Here is a 16,444-nt window from a genome sequence, read left to right as displayed (position 1 = left end):
TTTCGAGGTACCACATTCCTCAGTTCGCAATGCAATTAAGGAATGGAATTTAATAGCACTGTGGATGTCTCGTTGAGATCTGGAAGAACAAGAAACCTTCCTGAGAGAACTGCTCGCAGGGTTGCTAGAAAAACAAATCAAAACTCCGTATTAACACATCAGGAAGATTTAGCAGACTCTGGAGAGCTGGTGAACTGTTGTACTCTGCAGCGATACTTGCACAAATATGACCTTCATTGTGGAGTCATCGCAAGAAAACATTTCTTGCGTCCACACCAGAAAATTCAGCACCAGAAGTCTGCGAGGGAACATCTAAATACGCCTGATGAATTTTGGAAACAAGTGCAATGAACTGATGAAGATAAGCTAGAACGTGTTGGCCGCAATGAGCAAAGGCATGTTTGGAGTAAAACAAAAGTGCAGATTCTCATGAAAAGAACACCTATACGACTGTTTAACTCAGGGAAGTATCGATCATATTTCGGGCTTGTGGTGCAGATCGTGGCAGGGGCAACATTTTACTAGTAGATGGAAGAATGAATTGAATTAAATACCAGCAAATTATGGAAGCAAACATCACACTTTCCGTAAAAAAATAATGAAAAAAACTGAAGTTGATGGCTTCTACAACAAGGTTATTATCCGAAACACACCTCAACCTCCACAATGAACGAACTCACGAGGTTCAAGTTCCTCGACCTAAACATCATCGGAAATCTGTGGATTGACCTCAAAATAGTAGTGCAGGCAAGACGGCCCAAGAATCATACAGAGGTAGAAGACTTTTGCAAGGAAGAAAATGCGAAAAACACCTAACAAAAATTGAAACACCACGAGTTCTCTGCAGCAAAAGTTTACTAGCTGTGATACTTGCCAAAGGGGTTGTTAGTAAGCACTGACCATGTCGGATGCCCAAACATTTGCTTCGTTCCCATTTTCAATATATTTCTTTATATTGAAATATAAAAGATGGAAATTAAAAAAAAGTAATCTTGCTTTAAAATATTGAAGAAATGTGTCATCTTTAACATAATGCTTTTGGGAAATCAGTTCATTTTATATTCGCATAGCTATTCCCAGTAACAGAAACATTTATCAGGGGTGCTCACACTTTTGTATCCACTTTATATATCAAGAAGAGTCACGTCAACACCGAAGCCAAAGAGGAGCAAATAATCGAAGGAAATTATTGGGAAGTTAGGGCACAAAGAATATTTCAAGTAACATCGGAAGGTAATTAAAAGCCATTTAGTAGGCAAAGATTGAAAAAGTAACTAAGAAAGACAATAATATTAAAGAGAAAACCTGAAGTTTTTTAGGAGACTTGATGTTTTAAAGAGTGGCGAGATAGGATATTGAACCTTAGGAGAACGATACAGGAGATGTAGAAATGAAACAGTACATGTTTGAACCTTCAGATACTCGCGAGCCAATCTGTTCTGCAGGTTGACATTGTGCGTACGACAAATATGTCCGGCTTTAACTCTGCCAGTTGAATGAGCAGCTGCCAGCACAGGTTCTGATCTGAGTACACTGGCACAAAAGTTGGACAATGACAGTTTAGTTATTTCATAACTTGCTGCCTGACTTGCAACGTTCCTGTAGCACTTTCAGTGGGTTTCCTGGGCTAAATATACTGTTTTAACAAAATGATAAACTGCTTCAGTTTATATTGAGCTCATCGAAATAACTGCAGTAATATGATCATTAGTCCTCGTGCTTCAGAACACGACTGAAATATTCTCTAAGCATTATCCTTAAAACGCATTTTGCTGCTGTTTATTGTAACAAAATAAAACACCCTTATGATTCTCATAAATATTCTATTCTGGCCTTTGCATCTCCTGTTCTGTATCCACAGAGCCATGTCTCCTTGTATCCCATGCCTGTTTAGCATCTAAGCAAGTCTTGCAGGTCGTACCTTATCAAATACCATGCCGAAATCCGTCTACGGCTCTACCTTCCTCAAAGTGTTTAACCACATCCTCAAAAAATTCAGTCAGGATTGTAAGTGACGACCTGCCTTTGACAAAGCCATGCTGACTGTTCCAAATCATATCATGCCTCTGCAAATCGTCATTAATCCTGCCTTTCAGAATCGTCTCCATCAACTTACCAACCACTGATGTCAGACCCAGAGGTCTGAAATTTTCCTGGGTAAACTCTGCACATCTTTTGTGAATAAGGGTATAACATTGAGAAACCTCCAATCCTCCGGAAACTCACCCCTCTCCATTGATGATGCAAAGATCATCGTCGGACTTTCAGCAGACTCCACTCCCTTTTCCCACATTATCCTATGGTACATCCCGTACGATCCCGATGACTTAACAAACTTGATTCTTTCCAAAATCTCCAACATATCTCCCCTAATGTCAGGCTTCAACTCTGCCAGCTGGATGAGCAGCTGCCAGCACAGGTTCTGATCTGAGTACAATGGCACACAAGTTGGACAATGACAGTTTAGTTGTTTCATAACGTGCGGCCTGATTTGCAGAGATCCTGCAGCATTTTATGTGGGTTTCCTGGCTAAATATAATATTTTCACAAAATGATAAACTGCTTCAGTTTATATTGAGCTCATCGAAGTAACTGCTGTCATATAAACATTTGTCCTCGTGCTTCAGAACACGGCTGAAATATTCTCTGTGCATTATCTTTAAAACGCATTTTGCTGCTTTTTATTGTAACAAAATAAAACACCCTTACCATTCCCATCAATATTCTCTTTTGGGCTTTGCATCTCCGCTCCTTGTGTTGACGATGTTTGATCTTCATCGACATCCTTGTCGATGGTTTCTTTGCTTTCGTGAACTGGTTGTTTCAAAGTCCATGGCTGAGATTTGGCCTGATATCGATCTGCATCAAGATTTTGCTTGGAACCATTATGAGATTGAGGGCGGTCTTTCTGGTGTTGTTCATTTTCATTTGATGTTTCCGGCGTTATTTCTTGAGGCATGCCAGCGTGTCCTTTAAACCCTACCGGGGAAATTAGAATATCCTGTTAGTTATTCTGCAGGAATGGCAATCATTCGTCTCGTAAGGCATGAAAATCAATCCGGGAAGCATCATTGTAAATAACTTCTGCACGGTTTCTATGGTTACATCATCCTTCCAGTAATAAGACGTCCAAAATTGAGCACGGCACTCCAAGTGGGTTTTGAGCATGAACCTATATAGCTGCAAAACCACCTCTCGGCTCTATACCGTTACCGTCTGTTCGGGTCATATTTGGCGATTGACAACAGGAAGTGCGTACTAAATGCCATCTCCACCAGCTGATGACTTTTCTTAAAGTGATCTAAAAAGCGCGACAATGAAAATATTTTAAAAGTCTGCACTTTTGTACAGGTGCTACAATTTTTTTTTTTACAGTGAGGCTCTTCCAGGTCAAATTTTACCCGTATCTATTTAAAAGGATATTAAATCTCTGAAACAGTAATTATGGATTAATGTACTCTGAGGTTGTTTCGTGACCAATTTCACCCGTATCTATTGAAATGTATTTTAGATCCTTGAAGCACTAACTAAGGATTAATCACACATTTATTATTGTCTGATAGTTTACTTATACGTTCTAAATAGATCTATATTTCTCAACTTGGTAGAGACACTTGTTATGAGGGGATTCTTGGGCTGGGTCACAATTGACCGGGACCACAATCTGTAGGACAGAATATGAACAGGATTCTTGTGTTAACGTCAGTCGCATGACTGATGAAATCCAATGCACCATTTGCCTGAATAACCACAGTCAACCTGCACAGCAGCTTTGAGCGCTCTATGGACTCGGACCTCTTTATCCCTCCGATCCTCCACAAAGTCAAGAGTCGTAGCATCAGTACTATATTCTGCCATCCTATCTGACCTTCGAATTTCAACCTCCTCACACTGGTCAGTGTTGAATTCCATCTGCCAAGTCTCAGCCCACTTTAGAATCGTATCAATATACCGCTGTAAACTCTGACACCGTCCACACTATCCAGTACAGCCCCAACATTTGTGCTGCCAGCGTCTTTACAAGCGAATCTCTCGGCTTCATCATCCAAGTCATTTTTAAAAAAATCTCGAAGAGTAGGAGTAACCGTACACATCCCTGAGGCATACCTCTTGTCACCGAACTCTATGCAGAAGACGACCCGTCCACAACCATTCTTGCCTTCTATTTGCCAGCCTGTTCTGTATCCACAGAGCCATGTCTCCTTGTATCCCAGGCCAGTTTAGTATCTAAGTAAGTCTTGCAGGTCGTACCTTATCAAATACCATGCCGAAATCAGTCTACGGCTCTACCTTCCTCAAAGTGTTTAACCACATCCTCAAAAAATTCAGTCAGGATTGTAAGTGACGACCTGCCTTTGACAAACCCATGCTGACTGTTCCAAATCATATCATGCCTCTGCAAATCGTCAATAATCCTGCCTTTCAGAATCTTCTCCATCAACTTACCAACCACTGATGTCAGACCCATTGGTCTGAAATTTTCCTAGGTAAACTCTGCACATCTTTTGTGAATAAGGGTATAACATTGGGAAACCTCCAATCCTCCGGAAACTCACCCCTCTCCATTGATGATGCAAAGATCATCGTCGGACTTTCAGCAGTCTCCACTCCCTTTTCCCACATTATCCTATGGTACATCCCGTACGAACCCGATGACTTAACAAACTTGATTCTTTCCAAAATCTCCAACATATCTCCCCTAATGTCAGGCTTCAACTCTGCCAGCTGGATGAGCAGCTGCCAGCACTGGTTCTGATCTGAGTACAATAGCACACAAGTTGGACAATGACAGTTTAGTTGTTTCATAACGTGCAGCCTGACTTGCAGAGTTCCTGCGGCATTTTATGTTGGTTTCCTGGGCGAAATATTCTATTTTCACAAAATGATAAACTGCTTCAGTTTATATTGAGCTCATCGAAGTAACTGCTGTAATATAAAAATTTGTCCTCGTGCTTCAGAACACGGCTGAAATATTCTCTGTGCATTATCTTTAAAACGCATTTTGCTGCTTTTTATTGTAACAAAATAAAACACCCTTACCATTCCCATCAATATTCTCTTTTGGGCTTTGCATCTCCGCTCCTTGTGTTGACGATGTTTGATCTTCATCGTCTTTCCTGTCGATGGTTTCTTTGCTTTCGTGAACTGGTTGTTTCAAAGTCCATGGCTGAGATTTGGCCGGATATCGATCAGCATCAAGATTTTGCTTGGAACCATTATGAGATTGAGGGCGGTCTTTCTGGTGTTGTTCATTTTCATTTGATGCTTCCGGCGTTATTTCTTGAGGCATGCCAGCGTGTCCTTTAAACCCTACCGGGGAAATTAGAATATCCTGTTAGTTATTCTGCAGGAATGGTAATCATTCGTCTCGTAAGGCATGAAAATCAATCCGGGAAGCATCATTGTAAATAACATCTGCACGGTTTCTATGGTTACATCATCCTTCCAGTAATAAGACGTCCAAAATTGAGCACGGTACTCCAAGTGGGTTTTGAGCTCGAACCTATATAGCTGCAAAACCACCTCTCGGCTCTATCCCGTTACAGTCTGTTCGGGTCATATTTGGCGATTGACAACAGGAAGTGCGTACGAAATGCCATCTCCACCAGCTGATGACTTTTCTTAAACTGATCTAAAAAGCGCGACAATGAGAATATTTTAAAAGTCTGCACTTTTGTACAGGTGCTACAATTTTGTTTTTTACAGTGAGGCTCTTCCAGGTCAAATTTTACCAGTATCTATTTAAATGGATATTAAATCTCTGAAACAGTAATTATGGATTAATGTACTCTGAGGTTGTTTCGTGACCAATTTCACCCGTATCTATTGAAATGTGTTAGATCCTTGAAGCACTAACTAAGGATTAATCACACATTTATTATTGTCTGATAGTTTACTTATACGTTCTAAATAGATCTATATTTCTCAACTTGGTAGAGACACTTGTTATGAGGGGATTCTTGGGCTGGGTCACAATTGACCGGGACCACAATCTGTAGGACAGAATATGAACAGGATTCTTGTGTTAACGTCAGTCGCATGACTGATGAAATCCAATGCACCATTTGCCTGAATAACCACAGTCAACCTGCACAGCAGCTTTGAGCGCTCTTTGGACTCGGACCTCTTTATCCCTCCGATCCTCCACAAAGTCAAGCGTCGTAGCATCAGTACTATATTCTGCCATCCTATCTGACCTTCGAATTTCAACCTCCTCACACTGGTCAGTGTTGAATTCCATCTGCCAAGTCTCAGCCCACTTTAGAATCGTATCAATATACCGCTGTAAACTCTGACACCGTCCACACTATCCAGTACAGCCCCAACATTTGTGCTGCCAGCGTCTTTACAAGCGAATCTCTCGGCTTCATCATCCAAGTCATTTTTAAAAAAATCTCGAAGAGTAGGAGTAACCGTACACATCCCTGAGGCATACCTCTTGTCACCGAACTCTATGCAGAAGACGACCCGTCCACAACCATTCTTGCCTTCTATTTGCCAGACTGTTCTGTATCCACAGAGCCATGTCTCCTTGTATCCCAGGCCAGTTTAGTATCTAAGTAAGTCTTGCAGGTCGTACCTTATCAAATACCATGCCGAAATCCGTCTACGGCTCTACCTTCCTCAAAGTGTTTAACCACATCCTCAAAAAATTCAGTCAGGATTGTAAGTGACGACCTGCCTTTGACAAACCCATGCTGACTGTTCCAAATCATATCATGCCTCTGCAAATCGTCAATAATCCTGCCTTTCAGAATCTTCTCCATCAACTTACCAACCACTGATGTCAGACCCATTGGTCTGAAATTTTCCTAGGTAAACTCTGCACATCTTTTGTGAATAAGGGTATAACATTGGGAAACCTCCAATCCTCCGGAAACTCACCCCTCTCCATTGATGATGCAAAGATCATCGTCGGACTTTCAGCAGTCTCCACTCCCTTTTCCCACATTATCCTATGGTACATCCCGTACGAACCCGATGACTTAACAAACTTGATTCTTTCCAAAATCTCCAACATATCTCCCCTAATGTCAGGCTTCAACTCTGCCAGCTGGATGAGCAGCAGCCAGCACAGGTTCTGATCTGAGTACAATAGCACACAAGTTGGACAATGACAGTTTAGTTGTTTCATAACGTGCGGCCTGACTTGCAGAGTTCCTGCGGCATTTTATGTTGGTTTCCTGGGCGAAATATTCTATTTTCACAAAATGATAAACTGCTTCAGTTTATATTGAGCTCATCGAAGAAACTGCTGTAATATAATCATTTGTCCTCGTGCTTCAGAACACGGCTGAAATATTCTCTGTGCATTATCTTTAAAACGCATTTTGCTGCTTTTTATTGTAACAAAATAAAACACCCTTACCATTCCCATCAATATTCTCTTTTAGGCTTTGCATCTCCGCTCCTTGTGTTGACGATGTTTGATCTTCATCGTCTTTCCTGTCGATGGTTTCTTTGCTTTCGTGAACTGGTTGTTTCAAAGTCCATGGCTGAGATTTGGCCGGATATCGATCAGCATCAAGATTTTGCTTGGAACCATTATGAGATTGAGGGCGGTCTTTCTGGTGTTGTTCATTTTCATTTGATGCTTCCGGCGTTATTTCTTGAGGCATGCCAGCGTGTCCTTTAAACCCTACCGGGGAAATTAGAATATCCTGTTAGTTATTCTGCAGGAATGGTAATCATTCGTCTCGTAAGGCATGAAAATCAATCCGGGAAGCATCATTGTAAATAACTTCTGCACGGTTTCTATGGTTACATCATCCTTCCAGTAATAAGACGTCCAAAATTGAGCACGGTACTCCAAGTGGGTTTTGAGCTCGAACCTATATAGCTGCAAAACCACCTCTCGGCTCTATCCCGTTACAGTCTGTTCGGGTCATATTTGGCGATTGACAACAGGAAGTGCGTACTAAATGCCATCTCCACCAGCTGATGACTTTTCTTAAAGTGATCTAAAAAGCGCGACAATGAAAATATTTTAAAAGTCTGCACTTTTGTACAGGTGCTACAATTTTTTTTTTTTACAGTGAGGCTCTTCCAGGTCAAATTTTACCCGTATCTATTTAAAAGGATATTAAATCTCTGAAACAGTAATTATGGATTAATGTACTCTGAGGTTGTTTCGTGACCAATTTCACCCGTATCTATTGAAATGTATTTTAGATCCTTGAAGCACTAACTAAGGATTAATCACACATTTATTATTGTCTGATAGTTTACTTATACGTTCTAAATAGATCTATATTTCTCAACTTGGTAGAGACACTTGTTATGAGGGGATTCTTGGGCTGGGTCACAATTGACCGGGACCACAATCTGTAGGACAGAATATGAACAGGATTCTTGTGTTAACGTCAGTCGCATGACTGATGAAATCCAATGCACCATTTGCCTGAATAACCACAGTCAACCTGCACAGCAGCTTTGAGCGCTCTATGGACTCGGACCTCTTTATCCCTCCGATCCTCCACAAAGTCAAGAGTCGTAGCATCAGTACTATATTCTGCCATCCTATCTGACCTTCGAATTTCAACCTCCTCACACTGGTCAGTGTTGAATTCCATCTGCCAAGTCTCAGCCCACTTTAGAATCGTATCAATATACCGCTGTAAACTCTGACACCGTCCACACTATCCAGTACAGCCCCAACATTTGTGCTGCCAGCGTCTTTACAAGCGAATCTCTCGGCTTCATCATCCAAGTCATTTTTAAAAAAATCTCGAAGAGTAGGAGTAACCGTACACATCCCTGAGGCATACCTCTTGTCACCGAACTCTATGCAGAAGACGACCCGTCCACAACCATTCTTGCCTTCTATTTGCCAGCCTGTTCTGTATCCACAGAGCCATGTCTCCTTGTATCCCAGGCCAGTTTAGTATCTAAGTAAGTCTTGCAGGTCGTACCTTATCAAATACCATGCCGAAATCAGTCTACGGCTCTACCTTCCTCAAAGTGTTTAACCACATCCTCAAAAAATTCAGTCAGGATTGTAAGTGACGACCTGCCTTTGACAAACCCATGCTGACTGTTCCAAATCATATCATGCCTCTGCAAATCGTCAATAATCCTGCCTTTCAGAATCTTCTCCATCAACTTACCAACCACTGATGTCAGACCCATTGGTCTGAAATTTTCCTAGGTAAACTCTGCACATCTTTTGTGAATAAGGGTATAACATTGGGAAACCTCCAATCCTCCGGAAACTCACCCCTCTCCATTGATGATGCAAAGATCATCGTCGGACTTTCAGCAGTCTCCACTCCCTTTTCCCACATTATCCTATGGTACATCCCGTACGAACCCGATGACTTAACAAACTTGATTCTTTCCAAAATCTCCAACATATCTCCCCTAATGTCAGGCTTCAACTCTGCCAGCTGGATGAGCAGCTGCCAGCACAGGTTCTGATCTGAGTACAATAGCACACAAGTTGGACAATGACAGTTTAGTTGTTTCATAACGTGCAGCCTGACTTGCAGAGTTCCTGCGGCATTTTATGTTGGTTTCCTGGGCGAAATATTCTATTTTCACAAAATGATAAACTGCTTCAGTTTATATTGAGCTCATCGAAGTAACTGCTGTAATATAAAAATTTGTCCTCGTGCTTCAGAACACGGCTGAAATATTCTCTGTGCATTATCTTTAAAACGCATTTTGCTGCTTTTTATTGTAACAAAATAAAACACCCTTACCATTCCCATCAATATTCTCTTTTGGGCTTTGCATCTCCGCTCCTTGTGTTGACGATGTTTGATCTTCATCGTCTTTCCTGTCGATGGTTTCTTTGCTTTCGTGAACTGGTTGTTTCAAAGTCCATGGCTGAGATTTGGCCGGATATCGATCAGCATCACGATTTTGCTTGGAACCATTATGAGATTGAGGGCGGTCTTTCTGGTGTTGTTCATTTTCATTTGATGCTTCCGGCGTTATTTCTTGAGGCATGCCAGCGTGTCCTTTAAACCCTACCGGGGAAATTAGAATATCCTGTTAGTTATTCTGCAGGAATGGTAATCATTCGTCTCGTAAGGCATGAAAATCAATCCGGGAAGCATCATTGTAAATAACTTCTGCACGGTTTCTATGGTTACATCATCCTTCCAGTAATAAGACGTCCAAAATTGAGCACGGTACTCCAAGTGGGTTTTGAGCTCGAACCTATATAGCTGCAAAACCACCTCTCGGCTCTATCCCGTTACAGTCTGTTCGGGTCATATTTGGCGATTGACAACAGGAAGTGCGTACTAAATGCCATCTCCACCAGCTGATGACTTTTCTTAAACTGATCTAAAAAGCGCGACAATGAGAATATTTTAAAAGTCTGCACTTTTGTACAGGTGCTACAATTTTGTTTTTTACAGTGAGGCTCTTCCAGGTCAAATTTTACCCGTATCTATTTAAATGGATATTAAATCTCTGAAACAGTAATTATGGATTAATGTACTCTGAGGTTGTTTCGTGACCAATTTCACCCGTATCTATTGAAATGTATTTTAGATCCTTGAAGCACTAACTAAGGATTAATCACACATTTATTATTGTCTGATAGTTTACTTATACGTTCTAAATAGATCTATATTTCTCAACTTGGTAGAGACACTTGTTATGAGGGGATTCTTGGGCTGGGTCACAATTGACCGGGACCACAATCTGTAGGACAGAATATGAACAGGATTCTTGTGTTAACGTCAGTCGCATGACTGATGAAATCCAATGCACCATTTGCCTGAATAACCACAGTCAACCTGCACAGCAGCTTTGAGCGCTCTATGGACTCGGACCTCTTTATCCCTCCGATCCTCCACAAAGTCAAGAGTCGTAGCATCAGTACTATATTCTGCCATCCTATCTGACCTTCGAATTTCAACCTCCTCACACTGGTCAGTGTTGAATTCCATCTGCCAAGTCTCAGCCCACTTTAGAATCGTATCAATATACCGCTGTAAACTCTGACACCGTCCACACTATCCAGTACAGCCCCAACATTTGTGCTGCCAGCGTCTTTACAAGCGAATCTCTCGGCTTCATCATCCAAGTCATTTTTAAAAAAATCTCGAAGAGTAGGAGTAACCGTACACATCCCTGAGGCATACCTCTTGTCACCGAACTCTATGCAGAAGACGACCCGTCCACAACCATTCTTGCCTTCTATTTGCCAGACTGTTCTGTATCCACAGAGCCATGTCTCCTTGTATCCCAGGCCAGTTTAGTATCTAAGTAAGTCTTGCAGGTCGTACCTTATCAAATACCATGCCGAAATCCGTCTACGGCTCTACCTTCCTCAAAGTGTTTAACCACATCCTCAAAAAATTCAGTCAGGATTGTAAGTGACGACCTGCCTTTGACAAACCCATGCTGACTGTTCCAAATCATATCATGCCTCTGCAAATCGTCAATAATCCTGCCTTTCAGAATCTTCTCCATCAACTTACCAACCACTGATGTCAGACCCATTGGTCTGAAATTTTCCTAGGTAAACTCTGCACATCTTTTGTGAATAAGGGTATAACATTGGGAAACCTCCAATCCTCCGGAAACTCACCCCTCTCCATTGATGATGCAAAGATCATCGTCGGACTTTCAGCAGTCTCCACTCCCTTTTCCCACATTATCCTATGGTACATCCCGTACGAACCCGATGACTTAACAAACTTGATTCTTTCCAAAATCTCCAACATATCTCCCCTAATGTCAGGCTTCAACTCTGCCAGCTGGATGAGCAGCAGCCAGCACAGGTTCTGATCTGAGTACAATAGCACACAAGTTGGACAATGACAGTTTAGTTGTTTCATAACGTGCGGCCTGACTTGCAGAGTTCCTGCGGCATTTTATGTTGGTTTCCTGGGCGAAATATTCTATTTTCACAAAATGATAAACTGCTTCAGTTTATATTGAGCTCATCGAAGAAACTGCTGTAATATAATCATTTGTCCTCGTGCTTCAGAACACGGCTGAAATATTCTCTGTGCATTATCTTTAAAACGCATTTTGCTGCTTTTTATTGTAACAAAATAAAACACCCTTACCATTCCCATCAATATTCTCTTTTAGGCTTTGCATCTCCGCTCCTTGTGTTGACGATGTTTGATCTTCATCGTCTTTCCTGTCGATGGTTTCTTTGCTTTCGTGAACTGGTTGTTTCAAAGTCCATGGCTGAGATTTGGCCGGATATCGATCAGCATCAAGATTTTGCTTGGAACCATTATGAGATTGAGGGCGGTCTTTCTGGTGTTGTTCATTTTCATTTGATGCTTCCGGCGTTATTTCTTGAGGCATGCCAGCGTGTCCTTTAAACCCTACCGGGGAAATTAGAATATCCTGTTAGTTATTCTGCAGGAATGGTAATCATTCGTCTCGTAAGGCATGAAAATCAATCCGGGAAGCATCATTGTAAATAACTTCTGCACGGTTTCTATGGTTACATCATCCTTCCAGTAATAAGACGTCCAAAATTGAGCACGGTACTCCAAGTGGGTTTTGAGCTCGAACCTATATAGCTGCAAAACCACCTCTCGGCTCTATCCCGTTACAGTCTGTTCGGGTCATATTTGGCGATTGACAACAGGAAGTGCGTACTAAATGCCATCTCCACCAGCTGATGACTTTTCTTAAAGTGATCTAAAAAGCGCGACAATGAAAATATTTTAAAAGTCTGCACTTTTGTACAGGTGCTACAATTTTTTTTTTTTACAGTGAGGCTCTTCCAGGTCAAATTTTACCCGTATCTATTTAAAAGGATATTAAATCTCTGAAACAGTAATTATGGATTAATGTACTCTGAGGTTGTTTCGTGACCAATTTCACCCGTATCTATTGAAATGTATTTTAGATCCTTGAAGCACTAACTAAGGATTAATCACACATTTATTATTGTCTGATAGTTTACTTATACGTTCTAAATAGATCTATATTTCTCAACTTGGTAGAGACACTTGTTATGAGGGGATTCTTGGGCTGGGTCACAATTGACCGGGACCACAATCTGTAGGACAGAATATGAACAGGATTCTTGTGTTAACGTCAGTCGCATGACTGATGAAATCCAATGCACCATTTGCCTGAATAACCACAGTCAACCTGCACAGCAGGTTTGAGCGCTCTATGGACTCGGACCTCTTTATCCCTCCGATCCTCCACAAAGTCAAGAGTCGTAGCATCAGTACTATATTCTGCCATCCTATCTGACCTTCGAATTTCAACCTCCTCACACTGGTCAGTGTTGAATTCCATCTGCCAAGTCTCAGACCACTTTAGAATCGTATCAATATACCGCTGTAAACTCTGACACCGTCCACACTATCCAGTACAGCCCCAACATTTGTGCTGCCAGCGTCTTTACAAGCGAATCTCTCGGCTTCATCATCCAAGTCATTTTTAAAAAAATCTCGAAGAGTAGGAGTAACCGTACACATCCCTGAGGCATACCTCTTGTCACCGAACTCTATGCAGAAGACGACCCGTCCACAACCATTCTTGCCTTCTATTTGCCAGCCTGTTCTGTATCCACAGAGCCATGTCTCCTTGTATCCCAGGCCAGTTTAGTATCTAAGTAAGTCTTGCAGGTCGTACCTTATCAAATACCATGCCGAAATCAGTCTACGGCTCTACCTTCCTCAAAGTGTTTAACCACATCCTCAAAAAATTCAGTCAGGATTGTAAGTGACGACCTGCCTTTGACAAACCCATGCTGACTGTTCCAAATCATATCATGCCTCTGCAAATCGTCAATAATCCTGCCTTTCAGAATCTTCTCCATCAACTTACCAACCACTGATGTCAGACCCATTGGTCTGAAATTTTCCTAGGTAAACTCTGCACATCTTTTGTGAATAAGGGTATAACATTGGGAAACCTCCAATCCTCCGGAAACTCACCCCTCTCCATTGATGATGCAAAGATCATCGTCGGACTTTCAGCAGTCTCCACTCCCTTTTCCCACATTATCCTATGGTACATCCCGTACGAACCCGATGACTTAACAAACTTGATTCTTTCCAAAATCTCCAACATATCTCCCCTAATGTCAGGCTTCAACTCTGCCAGCTGGATGAGCAGCTGCCAGCACAGGTTCTGATCTGAGTACAATAGCACACAAGTTGGACAATGACAGTTTAGTTGTTTCATAACGTGCAGCCTGACTTGCAGAGTTCCTGCGGCATTTTATGTTGGTTTCCTGGGCGAAATATTCTATTTTCACAAAATGATAAACTGCTTCAGTTTATATTGAGCTCATCGAAGTAACTGCTGTAATATAAAAATTTGTCCTCGTGCTTCAGAACACGGCTGAAATATTCTCTGTGCATTATCTTTAAAACGCATTTTGCTGCTTTTTATTGTAACAAAATAAAACACCCTTACCATTCCCATCAATATTCTCTTTTGGGCTTTGCATCTCCGCTCCTTGTGTTGACGATGTTTGATCTTCATCGTCTTTCCTGTCGATGGTTTCTTTGCTTTCGTGAACTGGTTGTTTCAAAGTCCATGGCTGAGATTTGGCCGGATATCGATCAGCATCACGATTTTGCTTGGAACCATTATGAGATTGAGGGCGGTCTTTCTGGTGTTGTTCATTTTCATTTGATGCTTCCGGCGTTATTTCTTGAGGCATGCCAGCGTGTCCTTTAAACCCTACCGGGGAAATTAGAATATCCTGTTAGTTATTCTGCAGGAATGGTAATCATTCGTCTCGTAAGGCATGAAAATCAATCCGGGAAGCATCATTGTAAATAACTTCTGCACGGTTTCTATGGTTACATCATCCTTCCAGTAATAAGACGTCCAAAATTGAGCACGGTACTCCAAGTGGGTTTTGAGCTCGAACCTATATAGCTGCAAAACCACCTCTCGGCTCTATCCCGTTACAGTCTGTTCGGGTCATATTTGGCGATTGACAACAGGAAGTGCGTACTAAATGCCATCTCCACCAGCTGATGACTTTTCTTAAACTGATCTAAAAAGCGCGACAATGAGAATATTTTAAAAGTCTGCACTTTTGTACAGGTGCTACAATTTTGTTTTTTACAGTGAGGCTCTTCCAGGTCAAATTTTACCCGTATCTATTTAAATGGATATTAAATCTCTGAAACAGTAATTATGGATTAATGTACTCTGAGGTTGTTTCGTGACCAATTTCACCCGTATCTATTGAAATGTATTTTAGATCCTTGAAGCACTAACTAAGGATTAATCACACATTTATTATTGTCTGATAGTTTACTTATACGTTCTAAATAGATCTATATTTCTCAACTTGGTAGAGACACTTGTTATGAGGGGATTCTTGGGCTGGGTCACAATTGACCGGGACCACAATCTGTAGGACAGAATATGAACAGGATTCTTGTGTTAACGTCAGTCGCATGACTGATGAAATCCAATGCACCATTTGCCTGAATAACCACAGTCAACCTGCACAGCAGCTTTGAGCGCTCTATGGACTCGGACCTCTTTATCCCTCCGATCCTCCACAAAGTCAAGAGTCGTAGCATCAGTACTATATTCTGCCATCCTATCTGACCTTCGAATTTCAACCTCCTCACACTGGTCAGTGTTGAATTCCATCTGCCAAGTCTCAGCCCACTTTAGAATCGTATCAATATACCGCTGTAAACTCTGACACCGTCCACACTATCCAGTACAGCCCCAACATTTGTGCTGCCAGCGTCTTTACAAGCGAATCTCTCGGCTTCATCATCCAAGTCATTTTTAAAAAAATCTCGAAGAGTAGGAGTAACCGTACACATCCCTGAGGCATACCTCTTGTCACCGAACTCTATGCAGAAGACGACCCGTCCACAACCATTCTTGCCTTCTATTTGCCAGACTGTTCTGTATCCACAGAGCCATGTCTCCTTGTATCCCAGGCCAGTTTAGTATCTAAGTAAGTCTTGCAGGTCGTACCTTATCAAATACCATGCCGAAATCCGTCTACGGCTCTACCTTCCTCAAAGTGTTTAACCACATCCTCAAAAAATTCAGTCAGGATTGTAAGTGACGACCTGCCTTTGACAAACCCATGCTGACTGTTCCAAATCATATCATGCCTCTGCAAATCGTCAATAATCCTGCCTTTCAGAATCTTCTCCATCAACTTACCAACCACTGATGTCAGACCCATTGGTCTGAAATTTTCCTAGGTAAACTCTGCACATCTTTTGTGAATAAGGGTATAACATTGGGAAACCTCCAATCCTCCGGAAACTCACCCCTCTCCATTGATGATGCAAAGATCATCGTCGGACTTTCAGCAGTCTCCACTCCCTTTTCCCACATTATCCTATGGTACATCCCGTACGAACCCGATGACTTAACAAACTTGATTCTTTCCAAAATCTCCAACATATCTCCCCTAATGTCAGGCTTCAACTCTGCCAGCTGGATGAGCAGCAGCCAGCACAGGTTCTGATCTGAGTACAATAGCACACAAGTTGGACAATGA

At 41.7% G+C, this 16,444-nt stretch overlaps 1 protein-coding gene across 1 annotated transcript in view; it reads right to left on the bottom strand.

Moving 5' to 3' along the window:
- Positions 1 to 16,444, bottom strand: part of LOC132389263 (uncharacterized) — a 136,751-nt gene that overhangs the window by 16,162 nt on the left and 104,145 nt on the right. Inside the window, exons 19-24 of the mRNA XM_059961758.1 lie at positions 14,365 to 14,634; positions 12,033 to 12,302; positions 9,702 to 9,971; positions 7,370 to 7,639; positions 5,041 to 5,310; positions 2,710 to 2,979 (exon numbers count right to left, since the gene is read on the bottom strand). Of these exons, the coding sequence (XP_059817741.1) occupies positions 2,710 to 2,979; positions 5,041 to 5,310; positions 7,370 to 7,639; positions 9,702 to 9,971; positions 12,033 to 12,302; positions 14,365 to 14,634 (1,620 nt within the window). The remainder of the gene's footprint in view (positions 1 to 2,709; positions 2,980 to 5,040; positions 5,311 to 7,369; positions 7,640 to 9,701; positions 9,972 to 12,032; positions 12,303 to 14,364; positions 14,635 to 16,444) is intronic.

The sequence above is a fragment of the Hypanus sabinus genome, unplaced genomic scaffold (assembly GCF_030144855.1).
Source record: "Hypanus sabinus isolate sHypSab1 unplaced genomic scaffold, sHypSab1.hap1 scaffold_52, whole genome shotgun sequence".
NCBI classification, from domain to species: Eukaryota; Metazoa; Chordata; class Chondrichthyes; order Myliobatiformes; family Dasyatidae; genus Hypanus; species Hypanus sabinus.
This window is presented reverse-complemented; position numbering and strand designations above follow the sequence as displayed.